This window comes from Alosa sapidissima, chromosome 23 (genome assembly GCF_018492685.1).
Source record: "Alosa sapidissima isolate fAloSap1 chromosome 23, fAloSap1.pri, whole genome shotgun sequence".
NCBI classification, from domain to species: domain Eukaryota; kingdom Metazoa; phylum Chordata; class Actinopteri; order Clupeiformes; family Clupeidae; genus Alosa; species Alosa sapidissima.
This window is the reverse complement of record NC_055979.1, coordinates 28,448,196-28,465,695: the sequence shown is the minus strand read 5'-3', so window position 1 is coordinate 28,465,695 and position 17,500 is coordinate 28,448,196. Positions and strand designations below refer to the sequence as shown.

Sequence of the window (17,500 nt, the reverse complement as noted above, 5' to 3'; positions counted from 1 at the left end):
AAGGCAGGCTTCACCGAGCTGAAGGAGGCGGAGCATTGGGACATCCAGCCGTCCAACAAAGTAGGGTGTGTGTGTCTGTCTGTCTGTCTGTCTGGTGTAGGGTTCATTTACTGCTTATCACAGGCATTTTAATTTTGATATCACCCCCTAGCCCTGTTTTGATCTACCCATATCTTATCAAACATCAAAGCGGCATCCTTCTGTATCTAATTTCTGTTTGGTTGTAACAGCTGTGTTACTGAGTGTGTGAGAGAGTGTGTGTGTGTGTGTGTGTTTTTGAAACAGCTCTAGACACGCTGTGTGTGTGGGTGGTTTGATTAAGCAGTTCTGACACACTCTATCATTTCTATCTGTTTGGCTTTCTAGGTGATGATGAATTGAGTCGACTTTTTGAGTAATGTTGCTGGGCAACCACATAACCAGTTCCATTTATTCTGATTGGACGATCAGAATAAATGGATAACATTGATACTGGTTGCCCAATATCAATGGGAATTTGCCAGGACTACAACAATGAGGAACCTTGACCAGCAGCATTGCTCAAATAGTTGCTTTGAGTATCATCAGCTTCTGGCTGACTTCATTCTAGTATATTTATATATCTGTCTGTCTGACAGCCTTAATTATTGATTTCATATCTGTCTGTGTATGTTTCTCAGTGCCTTCATGTGCTGTATAAAGGCCCATTCACACCAAGAACGATAACTATAAATAAATATTGTTCTTGTTAATATGAATGACGACGTTCACACATAAACTATAACGATAACGACATGAAGAACGATATCGTTGGGCATCACTTTCAGAACGATAAAAAGCGAATAGCCAATCAGAACCCATCGAATTTTAACCGTCACATTCATTAACACAAGGAAAGACTTACGTTTATCGTTGTTCAGTGTGAACGCTTTTATCGTTATGGTTATGGTTACCGTTATCATTCTTGGTGTGAATGGGCCTTAAGTGTCCATGTTCTGACCTCTGACCTTTCTCCCGTGTCAGTACTTCGTGACCCGGAACTACTCCTCCGTCATCGCGTTTGCGGTGGGTGGCCTCTACAAGCCTGGCAACGGCTTCTCCATGGTGGGAGCCCACACAGACAGCCCCTGCCTGAGGGTGAGCACGTGCTCCACTCACACACACACACTCTCACACACACACTCTCACACACACACACACTCTCACACACACTCTTACACACACACACACTATTACACACACACTCACAGACACACACGCACACACATACTTACACACACACACACACACACTCTCACACACACACACACACTCTCACACACACACACACTCTCACACACACACACACTCTCACACACACACACACTCTTACACACACACACACTCTTACACACACTCTCTCACACACACACACTCTCACACACACACACTCACACACACACACACACACTCACACTCTCTCACACACTCTCTCACACACACTCACACACTCTCTCACACACACTCACACACTCTCTCACACACACACACACACACACACACACTCTTTTCTGTATTCTGGTGCATTTTGGGGATGGCCAATACTTTAATTCAATCAGATTCATAGCCTACATCCTGATTTGTTGATATTGAGGCAATGATTTCATGCAAAGGCTTGGGCTTCAGGGCCCCCTGACCCCTTGGGCCTGGGCCTGGTAGGCCCGTGCAGTAATCCATCCCTGCACACACAAACACTCTTAGACATGAGTCATAGCTCCAGCTCAGGTGTAACGTGATGTACATGGAAAGTAGAGTTTCACAGGTGTGTCATGCATACCGATGTTTGTGTGATGAGACTGGTGTACTGAATACACCATATTTTAAATCGTGTGTGTGTGTGTGTGCGCAGGTGAAGCCCCGCTCTAAGAAGACTCGGATGGGCTGTCTGCAGGTTGGGGTGGAGTGCTACGGGGGGGGAATCTGGAACACCTGGTTCGACCGTGACCTCACCATCGCCGGCCGCGTCATGGTCAAGGTGAGACGCCGCATTCACACACCGTATTCTGCGCTCCTCACAACACACACACATCCTCACAACACACACACATCCTCACAACACACACACATCCTCACAACACACACACATCCTCACAACACACACTGTTATCAGCGCTCCTCACAACACACATCCTCACAACACACACACATCCTCACAACACACACTGTTATCAGCGCTCCTCACAACACACACACATCCTCACAACACACACTGTTATCAGCGCTCCTCACAACACACATCCTCACAACACACATCCTCACAACACACACTGTTATCAGCGCTCCTCACAACACACATCCTCACAACACACACTGTTATCAGAGCTCCTCACAACACACATCCTCACAACACACACTGTTATCAGCGCTCCTCACAACACACACCGTTTTCAGCGCTCCTCACAACACACACTTGCCAACACAGTTAACGGTGCATTTGATACTCGTACACCACTCACACACTGACCAGGACACTTGCTAAAACACACACAAAACATGTCGGCACATACACAAAGCTAGTAGCAGGCAGTGTTTCCCACAGAATTGAATTGTATTTGTGGTGGTAGGTGAAAGGGGGGGGGTTCTGTGTCGGAGTCAATAAAATGAATAGCCTATAGTTATACACTTGCACTAAAACACACACAAAACATGCATATACACAAAGCTAGTACTGTAAAACGTAGTAGTGCCCATGGACTTACGTGTGTGTGTGTGTGTGTGTGTAGAGTGGTGGCAAGCTGACTCATCACCTTGTGCATGTGCCCCGCCCCCTGCTGAGGATCCCACACCTGGCCATTCACCTGCAGAGGGACATCAACGACTCCTTCGGTCCCAACAAGGAGAACCACCTGTGAGTGTGTGTGTGTGTGTGAGCGTGTGTGTGTGAGCGAGTGTCTGTGTGTGAGTGTGAGCGTGAGAGCGTGGTTTTCGATTTGCAGTTGTGTTTTTCGATTTGCGGTTGTGGTTTTTGATTTGTGGTTGTGGTTTTCGATTTGCGGTTGTGGTCTTCGATTTGTGGTTGTGTTTTGCACCTCAGGGCCACCGTAGTCCATTAAGAGAGTCTGTGTGTGTTAATACAGAAGTTGTGAGAGGGCTGTTTCTAGGTGACCGCAAACGCATCAAGCTACGCAGAGACACATTTAATGCATTCTCTCATTGCAAAATGTTTTGTGCAAACGCAATGCAAGTGTGAGTGCCAGGTCATGCATTTCTGATGGGGGTAGATCATCTGCATAGACCAGTGTTTTTCAACCTTTTTTGAGCCACAGTAAATTTTTTACATGAAAAAAATCCTGTGTCACACCACTAACCAATAATGTAACACAAATACACATTGTAGCTTAATACAGCAAAACTAATGACAATTTAGTCTCCATTTGTTTACAGTTCAGTTCAGAGTCTGCATTTTTTTCTTTCCATAGATATTAGAAAGCTAGATAGCGCATTGTCCGTCGAGTTCTATGGTAGGTCTGGGCGATAAAAAGATAGCGATATATATCGCAATAGACATGTAATCGATATCAATAAAAAATACGATCGATAGAACATTCGATAATTAAAAGCAACACACACCTCCCGCCTTAAGTTGTCTATAAATAATAGGCTAAATATATCTTGCATTGTAGCTATGTGCAACTCGACCAGAGTAGCCAAGGCGATAGAAGTAGGCCTACCTCAACACAGACTCTCAATGAGTCCTTGCCCCTTGCGCACTCTCTCTCTCCCTCTCAACAGGCCATCCCTCCTCAGCATGCACATGTAATCCAAACATTCACAATCGTGCAAGACGACTGCTAAATTGCTATTAAATCCGGTTAGCATCATTAGTACGCTGCACGAATTTGTTCAAAACTGTTGCATTCAAATTGACTGTTAAGTTCTAATCATCTCAATCCCGATGCAAATGGAAAAGTATTTTCCCAGACTCAAACGGGCCTCAAGGAGAAAAAGTATTCATTTGAAACATAAACACACATGGGGAAACTGAACAGTCTAACCAGTAGACTATGATAAACTAGCAAATTAAGCTACAATATTTCCAGGCTTCAACCAGTGCTGCTTTTCATTCAGACTTATGTGCACATTTATTTATTTGAGTGTTTTTCATCATTGTATTGCTATTTTTCCCCTGTTTGCTTTGATTTATAACTGAGGTGATTAAAATCAGAGGAATTGGTTAAGTTTAAAATAAGTGTTTAAATTGAACCTTTTTTTCTCCCTTCTGGTCCTTATCTGAAATAGATTTAAAAAAAAAAAAAATCAATAATTACCGATATCGACTGATATGAAATACTTACACCTATAACAATCGGAGACACCGGTCTGATGTCCAATCAGAGACGCCTGTTTCTCCATTGGCCTGCAGTGATGGTTGCCCCCACCATGATGTAAGCACTAATTACGTATGCTACGTTCTGGATCCCAGTACGATATCTAGCTTTCTAATATCTATTTTTCACCGTCACTTCTCGTGCGCATCACTTAATTAACCAGGTCATTGTTGCGCTACCTACTGCCACCCACTGGCATGAAAGAGTATTTATTTACTTAGCAGGTCACCACATTGCAGGAACATATGCTCAACAATGGCATAGCCTACTATTTGCAACAACTAAATAACACATGTTTTTTTGGAGTACTGTAAGTGAAATTGGACAATTTTCCACGGCACACTTGATGATCTCTCACGGCAACCAGTGGTTGAAAATCGCTGGCGTAGACTACAAGGCGAAGTCTTCAATATGTGTGTGAGTCATACGGTTACAACTACGTCTAATAGCGTGCAGACTATAAGGCAGCACTAATAGGATGAGAAATGTGAGGGAGAGGGATAAATTGACATTAACAAGTCATCGTGTGTGTGTGTGTGTGTGTGTGTGTGTGTGTGTGTGTGTGTGTGTGTGTGTGTGTGTGTGTGTGTGTGTGTGTGTGTGTGTGTCAGAGTGCCTCTCCTGGCCACAGCCATTCAGGAGGAGCTGGAGACCGGATGCTGCTCCACTGGCGATGCCTGCAATGCCGTTACCACAGTAATCTACACACACATGCGCACGCACACATGCATCCACAACACACATAGTTATCCCCTCATACACAAATGCACATACACACACACACACACACACACACACGTATCCACAACACACATAGTTATCCCCTCATACACAAATGCACATACACACATACACACACACACACACGTATCCACAACACACATAGTTATCCCCTCATACACAAATGCACATACACACATACACATACACACACACACACACACACACACGTATCCACAACACACATAGTTATCCACTCATATACATACACATGTATCCACAACACACATAGTTATCCACTCATACACACACACACACACACACACATCCACAACACACATAGTTATCCACTCATATATACACAACACACACACACACACGCATCCATGACACACATAGTTATCCACTCATATATACACGCACACACACACACACACACACACATACTTCCAGACAAACATACTGGTCCTAGTACACACTCACATTAAAATGATGGATGCACTCACACAGACATAAACACACTTTCATTTATTTATTTATTTATTTTTGCAAAATGCCTCTGTCAGTGAGACATATTTTGATCTGTTGCCCTGCCTTGAAAACCAAAAGACAACAATTTTATCATCAAAATTCTATAGCTGATGTTTTTAGTAAGGTCCCACCTTTTGAAGGTTTTAGAATATCTTATTAGCATAGATTTTAAAAAACATATTTAAGTTTCTGTAACACACAGTGCTCTGGCCAATAAATAGCCTTAGTTGCGGAAATGGCCTTAAATTAAACAAACAAACAATTTATTTATTTATTTGTGTGTGTGCGTGCGTGTGTGTGTGCGTGTGTGTGTGCGTGCGTGCGTGCGTGTGTGTGCCAGGCGGAGAAGCACCACCCTGCTCTGATCCGTATGCTGTGTGGGGAGTTGGGGGTGGAACCGGACGCTGTTCTGGACTTTGAGCTCTGTCTTGCCGACACACAGCCTGGGGTGAGCACAGCGCCACACACTCAAGGACATTACATATCACACAAGGGACACACAAGGACATTACATATCACACAAGGGACGCACAAGGACATTACATATCACACAAGGGACACATAAGGACATTACATATCTTTAATAGTAACAGTAACAGTAACAGCGCCACATCTGATAAAAGGCAGCTTTCCATACGTGCCGTTGTGGATCAGCGGTGACGACCCACCGTCGCAAACCTGTGTCACTTTGGTTTAAAGGGTCTGTTACCGGTCAACTTGAACTTTGAACTTTGCACTTTTATTTACATTTATTAATTTAGAAAACGCTTTTTCTAAAATGAGTTATATATGTCAACTATATTACGAGGACATTGTTACATTGTCCCCGGAGCAACTCGGGGTTAAGTGCCTCGCGCAATGGTGGAAGCCACAAGGGCACCGTTGAACCCACAACTTTTCCTGCATGCTAGCCCAGCTCCTTAGCCACTACGCTAGCACTACTGCACGCTAGCCCAGCTCCTTAGCCACTACGCTAGCACTACTGCACGCTAGCCCAGCTCCTTAGCCGCTACGTTAGCACTACTGCACGCTAGCCCAGCTCCTTAGCCGCTACGCTAGCACTACTGCACGCTAGCCCAGCTCCTTAGCCGCTACGCTAGCACTACTGCACGCTAGCCCAGCTCCTTAGCCACTACGCTAGCACTACTGCACGCTAGCTCAGCTCCTTAACCACTACGCTAATGTAATTTGCTGCCGCTAGGGTGCGTCTAGATTTCTAGGCTAACTAAACAGGCCTATTCTGGTGTGTTCTTCTGTTCCAAATGGCTGAAGTGTTAGGCCCACATAGGAGAATGTAAAGTCAACTAAGCTACCTGATACAACTTTAAAATAGCTGGCTGCGTTTATTTAGAGAGTGAATAAACTTATGAAACAGAGAAGTATCATCATGTAATCCATTGATTTCAACAATGTAACTGTATTCTAAATACCAACTATTTAACTTATAACTGTATCAGAATACAGTTACTCATAATTTGTATTCTGAATACGTAACGTCGGTACATGTATTCCGTTACTCCCCAACACTGAGTAGCCCATAGTGTTTACATTTACAGATCATTTGCGTTCCACCTGTCATATGCGCCCCTCACTTGTATTGGGTTGATGCCACCGAAAAATCTCACAGGCACACCTTAATTATAATTTCTGCCTACGCCCTTAAAGTAGCCTATTTATTTGGTTTGTTTTAATTAGCCTAGTCGCCTGCTGTAGTTTTAGTGGTCACCTTGCTATTTTAAAGTTGTATCAGGTAGCTTAGTTGACTTTACATTCTCCTATGTGGGCCTAACACTTCAGCCATTTGGAACAGAAGAACACACCAGAATAGGCCTGTTTAGTTAGCCTAGAAATCTAGACGCACCCTAGCGGCAGCAAATTACATTTTTGGGCATGTATTCTGTATTCTGTAACGGAATACGTTTTGAAAGTAACCCTCCCAACACTGGCTAGCACTACTGCATGCTAGCCCAGCTCCTTAACCACTACGCTAGCACTACTGCATGCTAGCCCAGCTCCTTAACCACTATGCTAGCACTACTGCATGCTAGCCCAGCTCCTTAACCACTACGCTAGCACCACCCCAACATTGAATATAGCTCTGCATGCTGGCCACAGAGTAGCATGGCTTTACATGGCTTTAAAATACTCAGCGTGAGAGGTGTCTTTTCACTCATGTTGTGTGTGTGTGTGTGTGTGTGTGTGTGTGTGTGTGTGTGTGTTTTGCAGGCCATCGGAGGTGTGTATGAGGAGTTCATCTTCTCACCTCGGCTGGACAACCTGCACAGCTGCTACTGTGCTCTGACGGTATGTCTGTTGGGAGAGGACAGGTGTAAACACACACTTCTGACTTCATTCTTCTTATAAGCAGATTAAACACTGCTTATCATCATGCTCACCCTCCCTCTCTCTCTTTCTTGCTCTCTCTCTCTCTCTCTCTCGCCCACCCTTCTCCCTCTCTTTCTTGCCTCTCTCTCTTTCTCTCCCCCTCTCTCTCTTTCTTGTCTCTCTCTCTTTCTCTCCCCCCCCCCCCCCCCCCCCTCTCTCAGGCTCTGATTGAGACCGGCACACCTGAGTCTCTGGCCAAAGACCCCAACATCCGTATGGTGGCCCTTTATGATAATGAGGAGGTAAGCAGCCTACATCCACATTTGTGTGTGTGTGTGTGCAAGACAGAAAGTGTACCTCTGTAGAGTTCTGTATGTACTGATAATCTAGGGTTCTGTTGATAATCTAGGGTTCTGTTGATAATATAGGATTCTGTTGATAATCTATGGTTCTGTATGTGTTGATAATCTAGGGTTCTGTATGTATTGATAATCTAAGGTTCTGTATGTACTGATAATCTAGGGTTCTGTTGATAATCTAGGGTTCTGTATGTACTGATGATCTAGCATTCTGTTGATAATCTAGGGTTCTGTATGTACTGATGATCTAGGATTCTGTTGATAATCTAGGGTTCTGTATGTATTGATAATCTAAGGTTCTGTATGTACTGATAATCTAGGGTTCTGTTGATAATCTAGGGTTCTGTATGTACTGATGATCTAGCATTCTGTTGATAATCTAGGGTTCTGTATGTACTGATGATCTAGGATTCTGTTGATAATCTAGGGTTCTGTATGTATTGATAATCTAGGGTTCTGTATGTACTGATAATCTAGGGTTCTGTATGTACTGATGGATGAGTGTGTGAGATCTTTTCTCCATGACTGTGGTGACCCTTGTGACCCTTGACCTGTAGGTGGGGTCAGAGAGCGCTCAGGGAGCGCAGTCCAACCTGACGGAGCTGATCCTGAGACGGCTGGCCGACACGTCCGGGAATCTGACGGCCTTCCAGCAGGCCGCCGCCCTCTCCTACATGATCAGCGCCGACATGGCCCACGCCATGCACCCCAACTACCAGTCAGTCTGTCTGTCTGTCTGTCTGTCTGTCTGTCTCTCTGTCTCTCTGTCTCTGTCTTCTGTCTCCACCCCAACGTCCAGTCAGTCCAGCTCCACTGCAACCATCTGTTCACCTGCCTGTCTGTCTCCACTGCAACCTCAGTCTGTCTGTTTCCACAATAGCCTTCTGTCTGTCTCTGTCTCCACGACGTTTGTCTGTCTGCCTGTCTTTCTCTGTGTCCACAACGTTTGTCTGTCTGCCTATCTACACAGCAACCTCTTTTCTGTGTGTTTGATCATATTGCAGCTTTCTGTCTATCTCTTACTATGACCAGTCCCTTTCTGTTTGTCACCATGGAAGCCTCCTGTCTGTCTGTGTGTCTGTCTGTCTTCACAGCAATGTCTGTCTGTCTATGTGTCTGTTGTCTGTTACCTACTGTCTTGTTGTCTATCTGCCACCACTGTAGCCACCTGTGTGTCTGTTTATGTCACTATGGGAACCATCTGTTTGTCCGTTATTTGGAACACAATCTGCCTGGATCTATGAGCCCTCACACTGATGAGAATATTTATGCACATGTTCCACCTACCATCTGTCATGGTCTGCCCGCACACACACACACACACACACACACACACACACACACACACACACACACACACACACACACACACACACACACACACACAGTCAATCTGTTAAATATGTCTTAATGATCAACTCAAGAATGATCCAGAAATGCAGCTGTCTATATACACCTGTATGAATGCTGCGTGTCTATATACACCTGTGTGAATGCTGCGTGTCTATATACACCTGTATGAATGCTGCATGTCTATATACACCTGTGTGAATGCTGCGTGTCTATATACACCTGTGTGAATGCTGCGTGTCTATATACACCTGTGTGTGTAGTTCCTGAATGCTGCGTGTCTATATACACCTGTATGAATACTGCGTGTCTATATACACCTGTGTGTGTAGTTCCTGAATGCTGCGTGTCTATATACACCTGTATGTGTAGTTCCTGAATGCTGCGTGTCTATATACACCTGTATGTGTAGTTTCAGCTCAGGTAGAGAGGGCACAGGTCATGGAGGTGTCCACAGTGACCAGTCTAGGGTTCATTCTGTCCTCATTGTGTCCAGAGGAAATGTGATGTGTTATTCATTGTCCTTCGCAGAGAGAAACACGATGAGAACCACAGACCTGCTTTCCACAAGGTACCTTACACAACCGCACCACCAGAGCATCACACTCACACACTCACACTCACACAGACTTGCTTTCCACAAGGTACCTTACACACACACATGCACATAAACACACCCACACACACTCACACACATACACGCACACCCACCCACACACACTCACCCACACACACTCACACACATACACGCACACCCACACAAACACACACCATACACATGTCTAGATCTCCAACTAAAATTCCTTTCATTCCAGCCGTCTTGTGATTGGCTGACCCAGCTGTCTGTTGGTGTTGTTATGTTTGTGATTGGCTGACCCAGCTGTCTGTTGGTGTTGTTATGTTTGTGATTGGCTGACCCAGCTGTCTGTTGGTGTTGTTATGTTTGTGATTGGCTGACCCAGCTGTCTGTCGGTGTTGTAGGGCCCGGTGATTAAGTTCAACAGTAACCAGCGCTACGCCACCACTGCCGTCACCGCCTCCATCCTCAGGGAGATCGCTGGGAAGGTCGGAGTGCCTCTGCAGGTGACTTTTGACCTTTGAACTCTTCACTCTGGCTTGCCGTCTCCTCTCTCTCTCTCTCTCTCTCTCTCTTTCCCAAATCTTGTCAAAGTCTTCAGTTAAAGCTGCGGACGGTAGGAATTGAACTATAGAACATGTTGCTAACAATGCCTTAGTGGCTGGTGCAGTCGTCACTGAACACATGGCCAGTCTGAAATAATTATATTTGTGAGAATAACTAAGCAAAGATGGAGCAAACGGATTATCTTCCTCCTCCTCCCAGTTTAACTAAGGACTCTATGCAGATGACACACACACACACTCACAAACAAACACACACACACACACACACTCACAAACAAACACACACACAAACACACACACACACACACACACACACAAACACACACAAACACACACACAAACACACACACACACACACACACACACACAAACACACACACACACTCACATCCATTAAACACTCACACAAACACACACTCACATCCATTAAACACTCACACACACACACACAAACACACACACACACACAAACACACACTCACATCCATTAAACACTCACACACACACACACAAACACACACACACACACACACACACAAACACACACTCACACTCACATCCATTAAACACTCACACACACACACAAACACACACTCACATCCATTAAACACTCACACACACACACAAACACACACTCACATCCATTAAACACACACACATACACATACACAGATTTAGCTGTGTAAAATGGGCACCCGTGGCTTGTTTATTTTTGAGACGTTAAGGAACGAGTTGTCAGTCCCGGCTTGATTTGTTATCTTCATATTGCAGGGTGTATTTAGGTGTTCCTGTAACCCTGGCAACAATAAGCAGTCATGGGCATGGAGCTCCTCTTCTGTGCATTGCCATTCCTACCCACTCCCACCTCCCCTGCTTAGTGCTAGATTCCTCTTCTGATTTTCAACAGTGTGTAATTGCTGCTAAAAGTGTGTGTGTGTGTGTGTGTGTGTGTGCGCATTTTTGTGTGACCTTGCATACATTGTTGATGTGTTTGTGTGTGTGTGTGTGTGTGTGTGTGTGTGTGTGTGTGTGTGTGTGTGCGCATTTCTGTGTGACCTTGCATACATTGTTGATGTGTGTGTGTGTGTGTGTGTGTGTGTGTGTGTGTGTGTGTGTGTGTGCAATCCTTATCCAAATGAATAAATCTCTTAGCAACAAGGTGTGTGTATGTGTGAATAAAGCAAGAGAAAAGTGAAGAGGAAGGGTGCTTCATGCATTATTTCCCTCGTGAGTCACAACCTCTATCTGAATTTATTTTGACCTGATGTAAAGAGAGGAGCAAATCGATTTAACACAGATGCACTGCGGTCGGTATTTAAAAGGGTTGACTCGGATGTTATGCTGATGATCACTTTACTATCGGTTCCGTCTGTTATGCAGTTTATTAATCATCTGGAGATTGAGAGTTGAGTGTGTGTATGTTACCTTTTTAGATTAACTGTTTACTGTCTTTTTGCAATTATTGCATTGCTTTTATCCCTAATGTGTGTGTGTGTGTGTTTGTTTGTGTATGCGTGCGTGTGTATGCATGGCTACATGCGGGTGTGTGTGTGCGTGTGTGCATGCTTCCGTGTGTGTGTTTCCGTGTGTGTGTGTGTGTGTGTGTGCGCGCTTGCGCTCATTAGGATGTGATGGTGAGGAATGACAGTCCTTGCGGAACCACTATTGGCCCGATCCTCTCATCCCGGCTGGGCATCCCGGTCCTGGACCTTGGAGCACCACAGCTGGCCATGCACTCCATCAGGGAGATGTGCTGCACGACCGGAGTGCTGCAGACCACCACCCTCCTCAAGGTAACGCGCACACACACACACACACACTCTAGGGAGATGGTGCTGCACCTTGGGAATGCTGCAGGTCGCCACACACACACACACACACACACGCGCACACACACACTCTAGGGAGATGGTGCTGCACCTTGGGAATGCTGCAGGTCATCACACACACACACACGCGCACACACACACTCTCCATTAGGGAGATGGTGCTGCACCTTGGGAATGCTGCAGGTCGCCACACACACACACTCTCCATCAGGGAGATGTGCTGCGCCTCAGGGAGTGCTCCAGACAAAGCACCTGTCTGCTGCTAAACCCGAGCTAGCTAGCTAAGGTGTGTGAGGCTATAACTGAGGTGTGTGTTGTAATGTGTCATTTTCAGGCGTTCTTTGAGTTGTACCCATCCGTGAGGAGCCAGGTGTTTGTGGACTAGAGGCGTCCTGGGAGGAGTCTTGGAGCCGCTGGACAGACAGACGGACGAACCAATCAGACAGTGGGACAGACCGACAGACACAGACGGACGTCTACAGAGAATCTGTTCTGTCTCTGGTCTTAAAGAACGCATATCAGCTCTTTAAAGTGGGCAGACTGCTGTGTGTTTTCTAAAGCACTTTTTAACCCATGTACTCTTCTCCAGACAGGCATATTAAACTGCGTCTTTACAATCCAGCGTGCTCAGCTGTTTTTACTCAACTCACTCCCTTTCATTGATCAAGTGTGTATTTTCCTGGTGTGTTTGAGAATGATGGCAGTTCTATTTCAGCTGTCAGCTTGCTTATAGCACCTGGACATGGTGATTGGAATGATTTGTGACTACCTGAGCACACAATGCATTCTGGGTGATTGAATGTTTCACACTATTCCCAACATGATGAATGGCTTGGCTGTATCTGTCCCGTACAGATTTGACCTCAGCACCACGTCCATTTCAGACTTCTCACCTAGAACTGAATGGAACAGCATGAGCCTAAACATACTTGCTTATTAATATAATCCTTTTTCATGGTGAATATGTTTGTTTGTTGTATGGTTAATATGTAAGTGGTATCAAGTGTTCCTGGAAACAACATGATTACATAACTATTGGACAGCTCTTCTAAACTTGGAGGCGGAAGAGTGGATTGGTATTCCATAGCTGCTCTGCCTTTAAATTATCAGACCGAGCGAACCGCTCCTCTTGTGCCTCCGCCGGCTTGACGTCATTTCGGGTCTCCCCTTCAGAAAACGGAGGGGGCGGTCCGCAACTCCAGGTCCGGGTTTTACCTGCGGCGCAACCTCGCCCCCTGCCTCACGCTCTCTAACTAGACCTCCTGAGCGCGCTCGCACTTCGGCGTCCCGTGCTCACGGAGTTTGCGTGCGTTTCTTTCTTTTGGCAAATAATTCCTAGACGGGAGGGTAAAAATGACAGTGTGAAAAAAACGACTCTGTGAGGTTGATCGTCGCCGCTTCAGTCTCCGGGAGCCATCATGAGGTCCCCGCGACTCTGGGTTGCGATGTGTGTGATGACTGTGTGTTACCAGCTCGGTACTTCCAGCAGATACGGTACGTAAGGGAACCGCGCACGCCTTTTGGAAACGAGCCACAGGTACAGAGCACCGGCCGCGATGTTGTGTTGACCAGCAGAAGCAGACGCAGGTGGCTTTGCTTGTTTCTTCTCAGTGAAGGCAAATAATAATGCCGGAATGTGTGTTTTTATAAGACTTTGTGTGGTCTTGCATTTTTGTTGTAGAATCGTGTCATCTGATTACGAAACATTTGGTGGTCTGTTCATGGCAATGTTTTTAGAGGGGTGCGAAAACTATTAATCCTCGATGTTGTGCTGTGTACAAGGAGATGAAATTGCGTCACTCTTATGTGAAACACAGCGCAGAGCTGCTAGTTGTGACGGCTCCAGGCGAAAAGGTAACTGGACAATGACATGATTCATCGCCATCCGCAGTATACCGTGGGGGTGGGCTGTGGACCAAAACGCCAGCGCTCCTCCGTTGAAGTAAACACCCCGAGCATCAGCAGAAAACTCGAGCGCATCAGGCTGTCGGGGCCCCGCGAGCATGAAGGAGGCGTTTGCGAGAAAAACAGTGTTTATGAGACAGAAGTGTGCGTAAATGAAGTTCACCAATGACTATGAGTGATGCGCACTGATCTGTTTAATGTCGTATGTGGGGGCGGCTGACAGCAGTAATTTATCTTCGCACATATTGGGAAAACATGCTGAATTCCTTTTGTTGACAACGGGGAAAAGTTTAATAAATCAAACTATGCATTCAGTTAGTTTCCCGCGCGTAGAAATAAAACACGTATCGGGGTAGGGTATTTGCCTCCGTAATGTATAGTGATTGTTTATAGCATAGTGTAATGACATACTTTGAGATTAGAATGGCTCGCCTCCCTCTCTCCGGTGGAGTATTCTCATGTTTGTAAAAGATGGCGTTTGGCCTTTGCTTGGCCAGTTCACATTTCATTTCAGCACCGCGGACAGCGACTTGCATACAGTCGTCAGCCAACCAAACACATTCTGACGCTGTTTGGACGCGGTTATTGAGTTTGCGCTATAAATGAATCACAGATGACTGCACCACGTAAAGGAAAAACGAAAGATAAAATGTAATATTTCATTACTTGGGTGAATTATAGCAGGATGAAACAGACTGTGTGTTGTGTGCGAAGGGTTAAAAGGACCGTCAAGCGTGATATGTGTGTCGGACGCCACGTGTAAGCGGATGTCACATAATGTCAGCAGAACACATGCGCTCATGCGCTCGATGTGCTTCATGCCTTTGCTTTTTGCGTGTGTTGTGACTAGTGTTTCATACAGGTCATTGATTTGTCCATTTGAATTTTGATGTGTGTGTTGTTTGTGGAAATGTGTGTTGTGTGAGGGACAAGGAGACTGAGTGTGTGTGTGTGTGTGTTGTGTCTGGGGGAGGCATATGTAAAGAGAGAGAGAGAGGTGTGTGTTTGTGTTTTATGGAGGCTGAGTGTGCTTGTATATTGCGTATGAGGGAAGTGGATAGTGTGTGTGTGCTTATGTGTGTTTCACAGAGGCAGAGAGTGTGTGTGTGCGTATTTCTGCAGCTGAGTTTTCAGCCTCTGCTGGCTGACTCATTCCTGACGAGCGATCCCACGTCACACGCCTGCCATCACACACACACACACACACACACACACACACACACACACACACACAGAGCTAGCGCAGTCCAACATGGACATCTCCACTGGACACATGATACTGGTACACACACACACACACAGCCAGCGCAGTCCAACATGGACATCTCCACTGGACACATGATACTGGTACACACACACACACACACAGACACACACACACAGACACACACACACACACACACACACACAGAGAGAGTGAGTGAAGAGCCCAAGTTCCCCTGAGAAGATGCGCAGAGCAATGGAGGCAGCACAGGTCACCGCTCCGACACTCCTCCATCACCAGCACCCGCAGGATATACACAATCTGACATCGTGCTCCACACACACACACACACACACACACACACATACACACCCAACCGCCCTGTTCCTGTCCTGTTCCTGCCAACAAACTGATGGGCTGTCTAGATTTGGCCTCTGTGTGGTGGCATTATAAAATTGTTAGTGTGTGTGTGCGTGCGTGCGCGCGTGCGTGCGCGTGTGCGTGAGTGTGTTCGCGTGCATGTGCGTGCGGGTGTGCCTGCATGTATTGTATGTGTGTGTGTGTGTGTGAGAGAGAGATCTAGGAGAGCTGAGGTTGATGTGATAAAGAATACGGCTAGTTTGGGAATTGATAGTGTGTGTGTGTGTGTGTGTGTGTGTGAGAGAGAGATCTAGGAGAGCTGAGGTTGATGTGATACGGAATACGGCTAGTTTGGGATGAAGTGAGCCTGTGCAAGTGATAAACAGAATGTACTCTAATGGACTCTAATTACAGGTGTGTGTGTATGTATGTCTGTGTGTGTTAGAGAGAGAGAGAGAGAGTGTGTGAGATTGTGTGTGCCTGTGCATGTGTGTGTGAATTAGTGAGCATTCGAGAGAGCGGCGGCAGGTGTGCCTATGCATATGGATTAGCAGCAGTGGCAAACTGGATTTCACTGGAAGCCTCAAGTGGACTGCTGGAGGACAGAACCACACACACACACACATATATATATATATATATATATATGTATAGAGCCACAAATATAAACTCTAGCATGTGTGAAATGTAACAGGTGTGAGGTAACTTTTTTTCAGTGTGAAGTGCAGTACAGAAATAAATTATTTATAACTTTGATCTATAAAATATATCATCAGTCATTTGTGATCTATAAACTTTGATCTATAAATATATCATCAGTCATTTGTGCGAATGACTTCCATTGGGTAATGCATGCAGAGGTTGAGAGAATGATTATGAGTCAAGAGGCATGGTGTGTGGTAGGCTTTGCAAAGTGTTTGTGTGTGTAAGTGTAATTGTGTGTGGGTCAATGACAAATAAGGCTTTATGTGTGTGTGTGTTTTTAAAAATGGACAGAATGCATTTTTTGAATGCGTTTAAACAAGTCTTAATGGCTGTGTTTCTCAAACTTTTTCAGACCAAGGACCACTTAATCAATAAAAAAAATCACGGATATCTAGTTAAAAAAAAAAACAGTAGACCTACTCCAACAGTATATTACACAATAGGCTTACTCACTGACCACCTTGCTTGTCTTTGCACCTTGCTTATCGTGTCAGAGGATTCATATCATTTAAACTGGCATAGCTTTCATAGGCAGTGTTGCAGATTGGATTTACACATACAAGTTGGTTCAATATTGCAAACAACTGACCTATATTATATTTTACCACGTCAGCTCGCGGACCACTTGGGATAGCTGCCGGACCACTCTTTGAGAAACACTGGTTTAATACATTTTTAGACTGTATTTGCAATTTCACCACCCAAGGTGGCACAACCATATAC

At 45.3% G+C, this 17,500-nt stretch overlaps 2 protein-coding genes across 4 annotated transcripts in view; both read left to right on the top strand.

Annotated features, from left to right (window-relative positions):
* Positions 1 to 13,222, top strand: part of LOC121698555 (aspartyl aminopeptidase) — a 14,582-nt gene extending 1,360 nt beyond the window's left edge. For all 3 annotated transcript variants that reach the window (XM_042080749.1, XM_042080751.1, XM_042080752.1), the window contains exons 3-15: positions 1 to 60; positions 1,003 to 1,116; positions 1,868 to 1,993; positions 2,742 to 2,866; positions 4,958 to 5,042; positions 5,938 to 6,045; positions 7,824 to 7,901; positions 8,144 to 8,224; positions 8,839 to 8,999; positions 10,163 to 10,202; positions 10,613 to 10,714; positions 12,400 to 12,567; positions 12,938 to 13,222. The exon at positions 1 to 60 is cut by the window's left edge and continues 29 nt beyond it. In XM_042080749.1, coding sequence (XP_041936683.1) covers positions 1 to 60; positions 1,003 to 1,116; positions 1,868 to 1,993; positions 2,742 to 2,866; positions 4,958 to 5,042; positions 5,938 to 6,045; positions 7,824 to 7,901; positions 8,144 to 8,224; positions 8,839 to 8,999; positions 10,163 to 10,202; positions 10,613 to 10,714; positions 12,400 to 12,567; positions 12,938 to 12,988 — 1,299 coding nt within the window. In that variant the 3' untranslated portion in view covers positions 12,989 to 13,222. The remainder of the gene's footprint in view (positions 61 to 1,002; positions 1,117 to 1,867; positions 1,994 to 2,741; positions 2,867 to 4,957; positions 5,043 to 5,937; positions 6,046 to 7,823; positions 7,902 to 8,143; positions 8,225 to 8,838; positions 9,000 to 10,162; positions 10,203 to 10,612; positions 10,715 to 12,399; positions 12,568 to 12,937) is intronic.
* A 582-nt stretch (positions 13,223 to 13,804) lies between these two features.
* Positions 13,805 to 17,500, top strand: part of LOC121699077 (receptor-type tyrosine-protein phosphatase-like N) — a 39,798-nt gene continuing 36,102 nt past the window's right edge. Inside the window, 1 exon segment of the mRNA XM_042081719.1 lies at positions 13,805 to 14,097. Coding sequence (XP_041937653.1) covers positions 14,022 to 14,097 — 76 coding nt within the window. The 5' untranslated portion in view covers positions 13,805 to 14,021.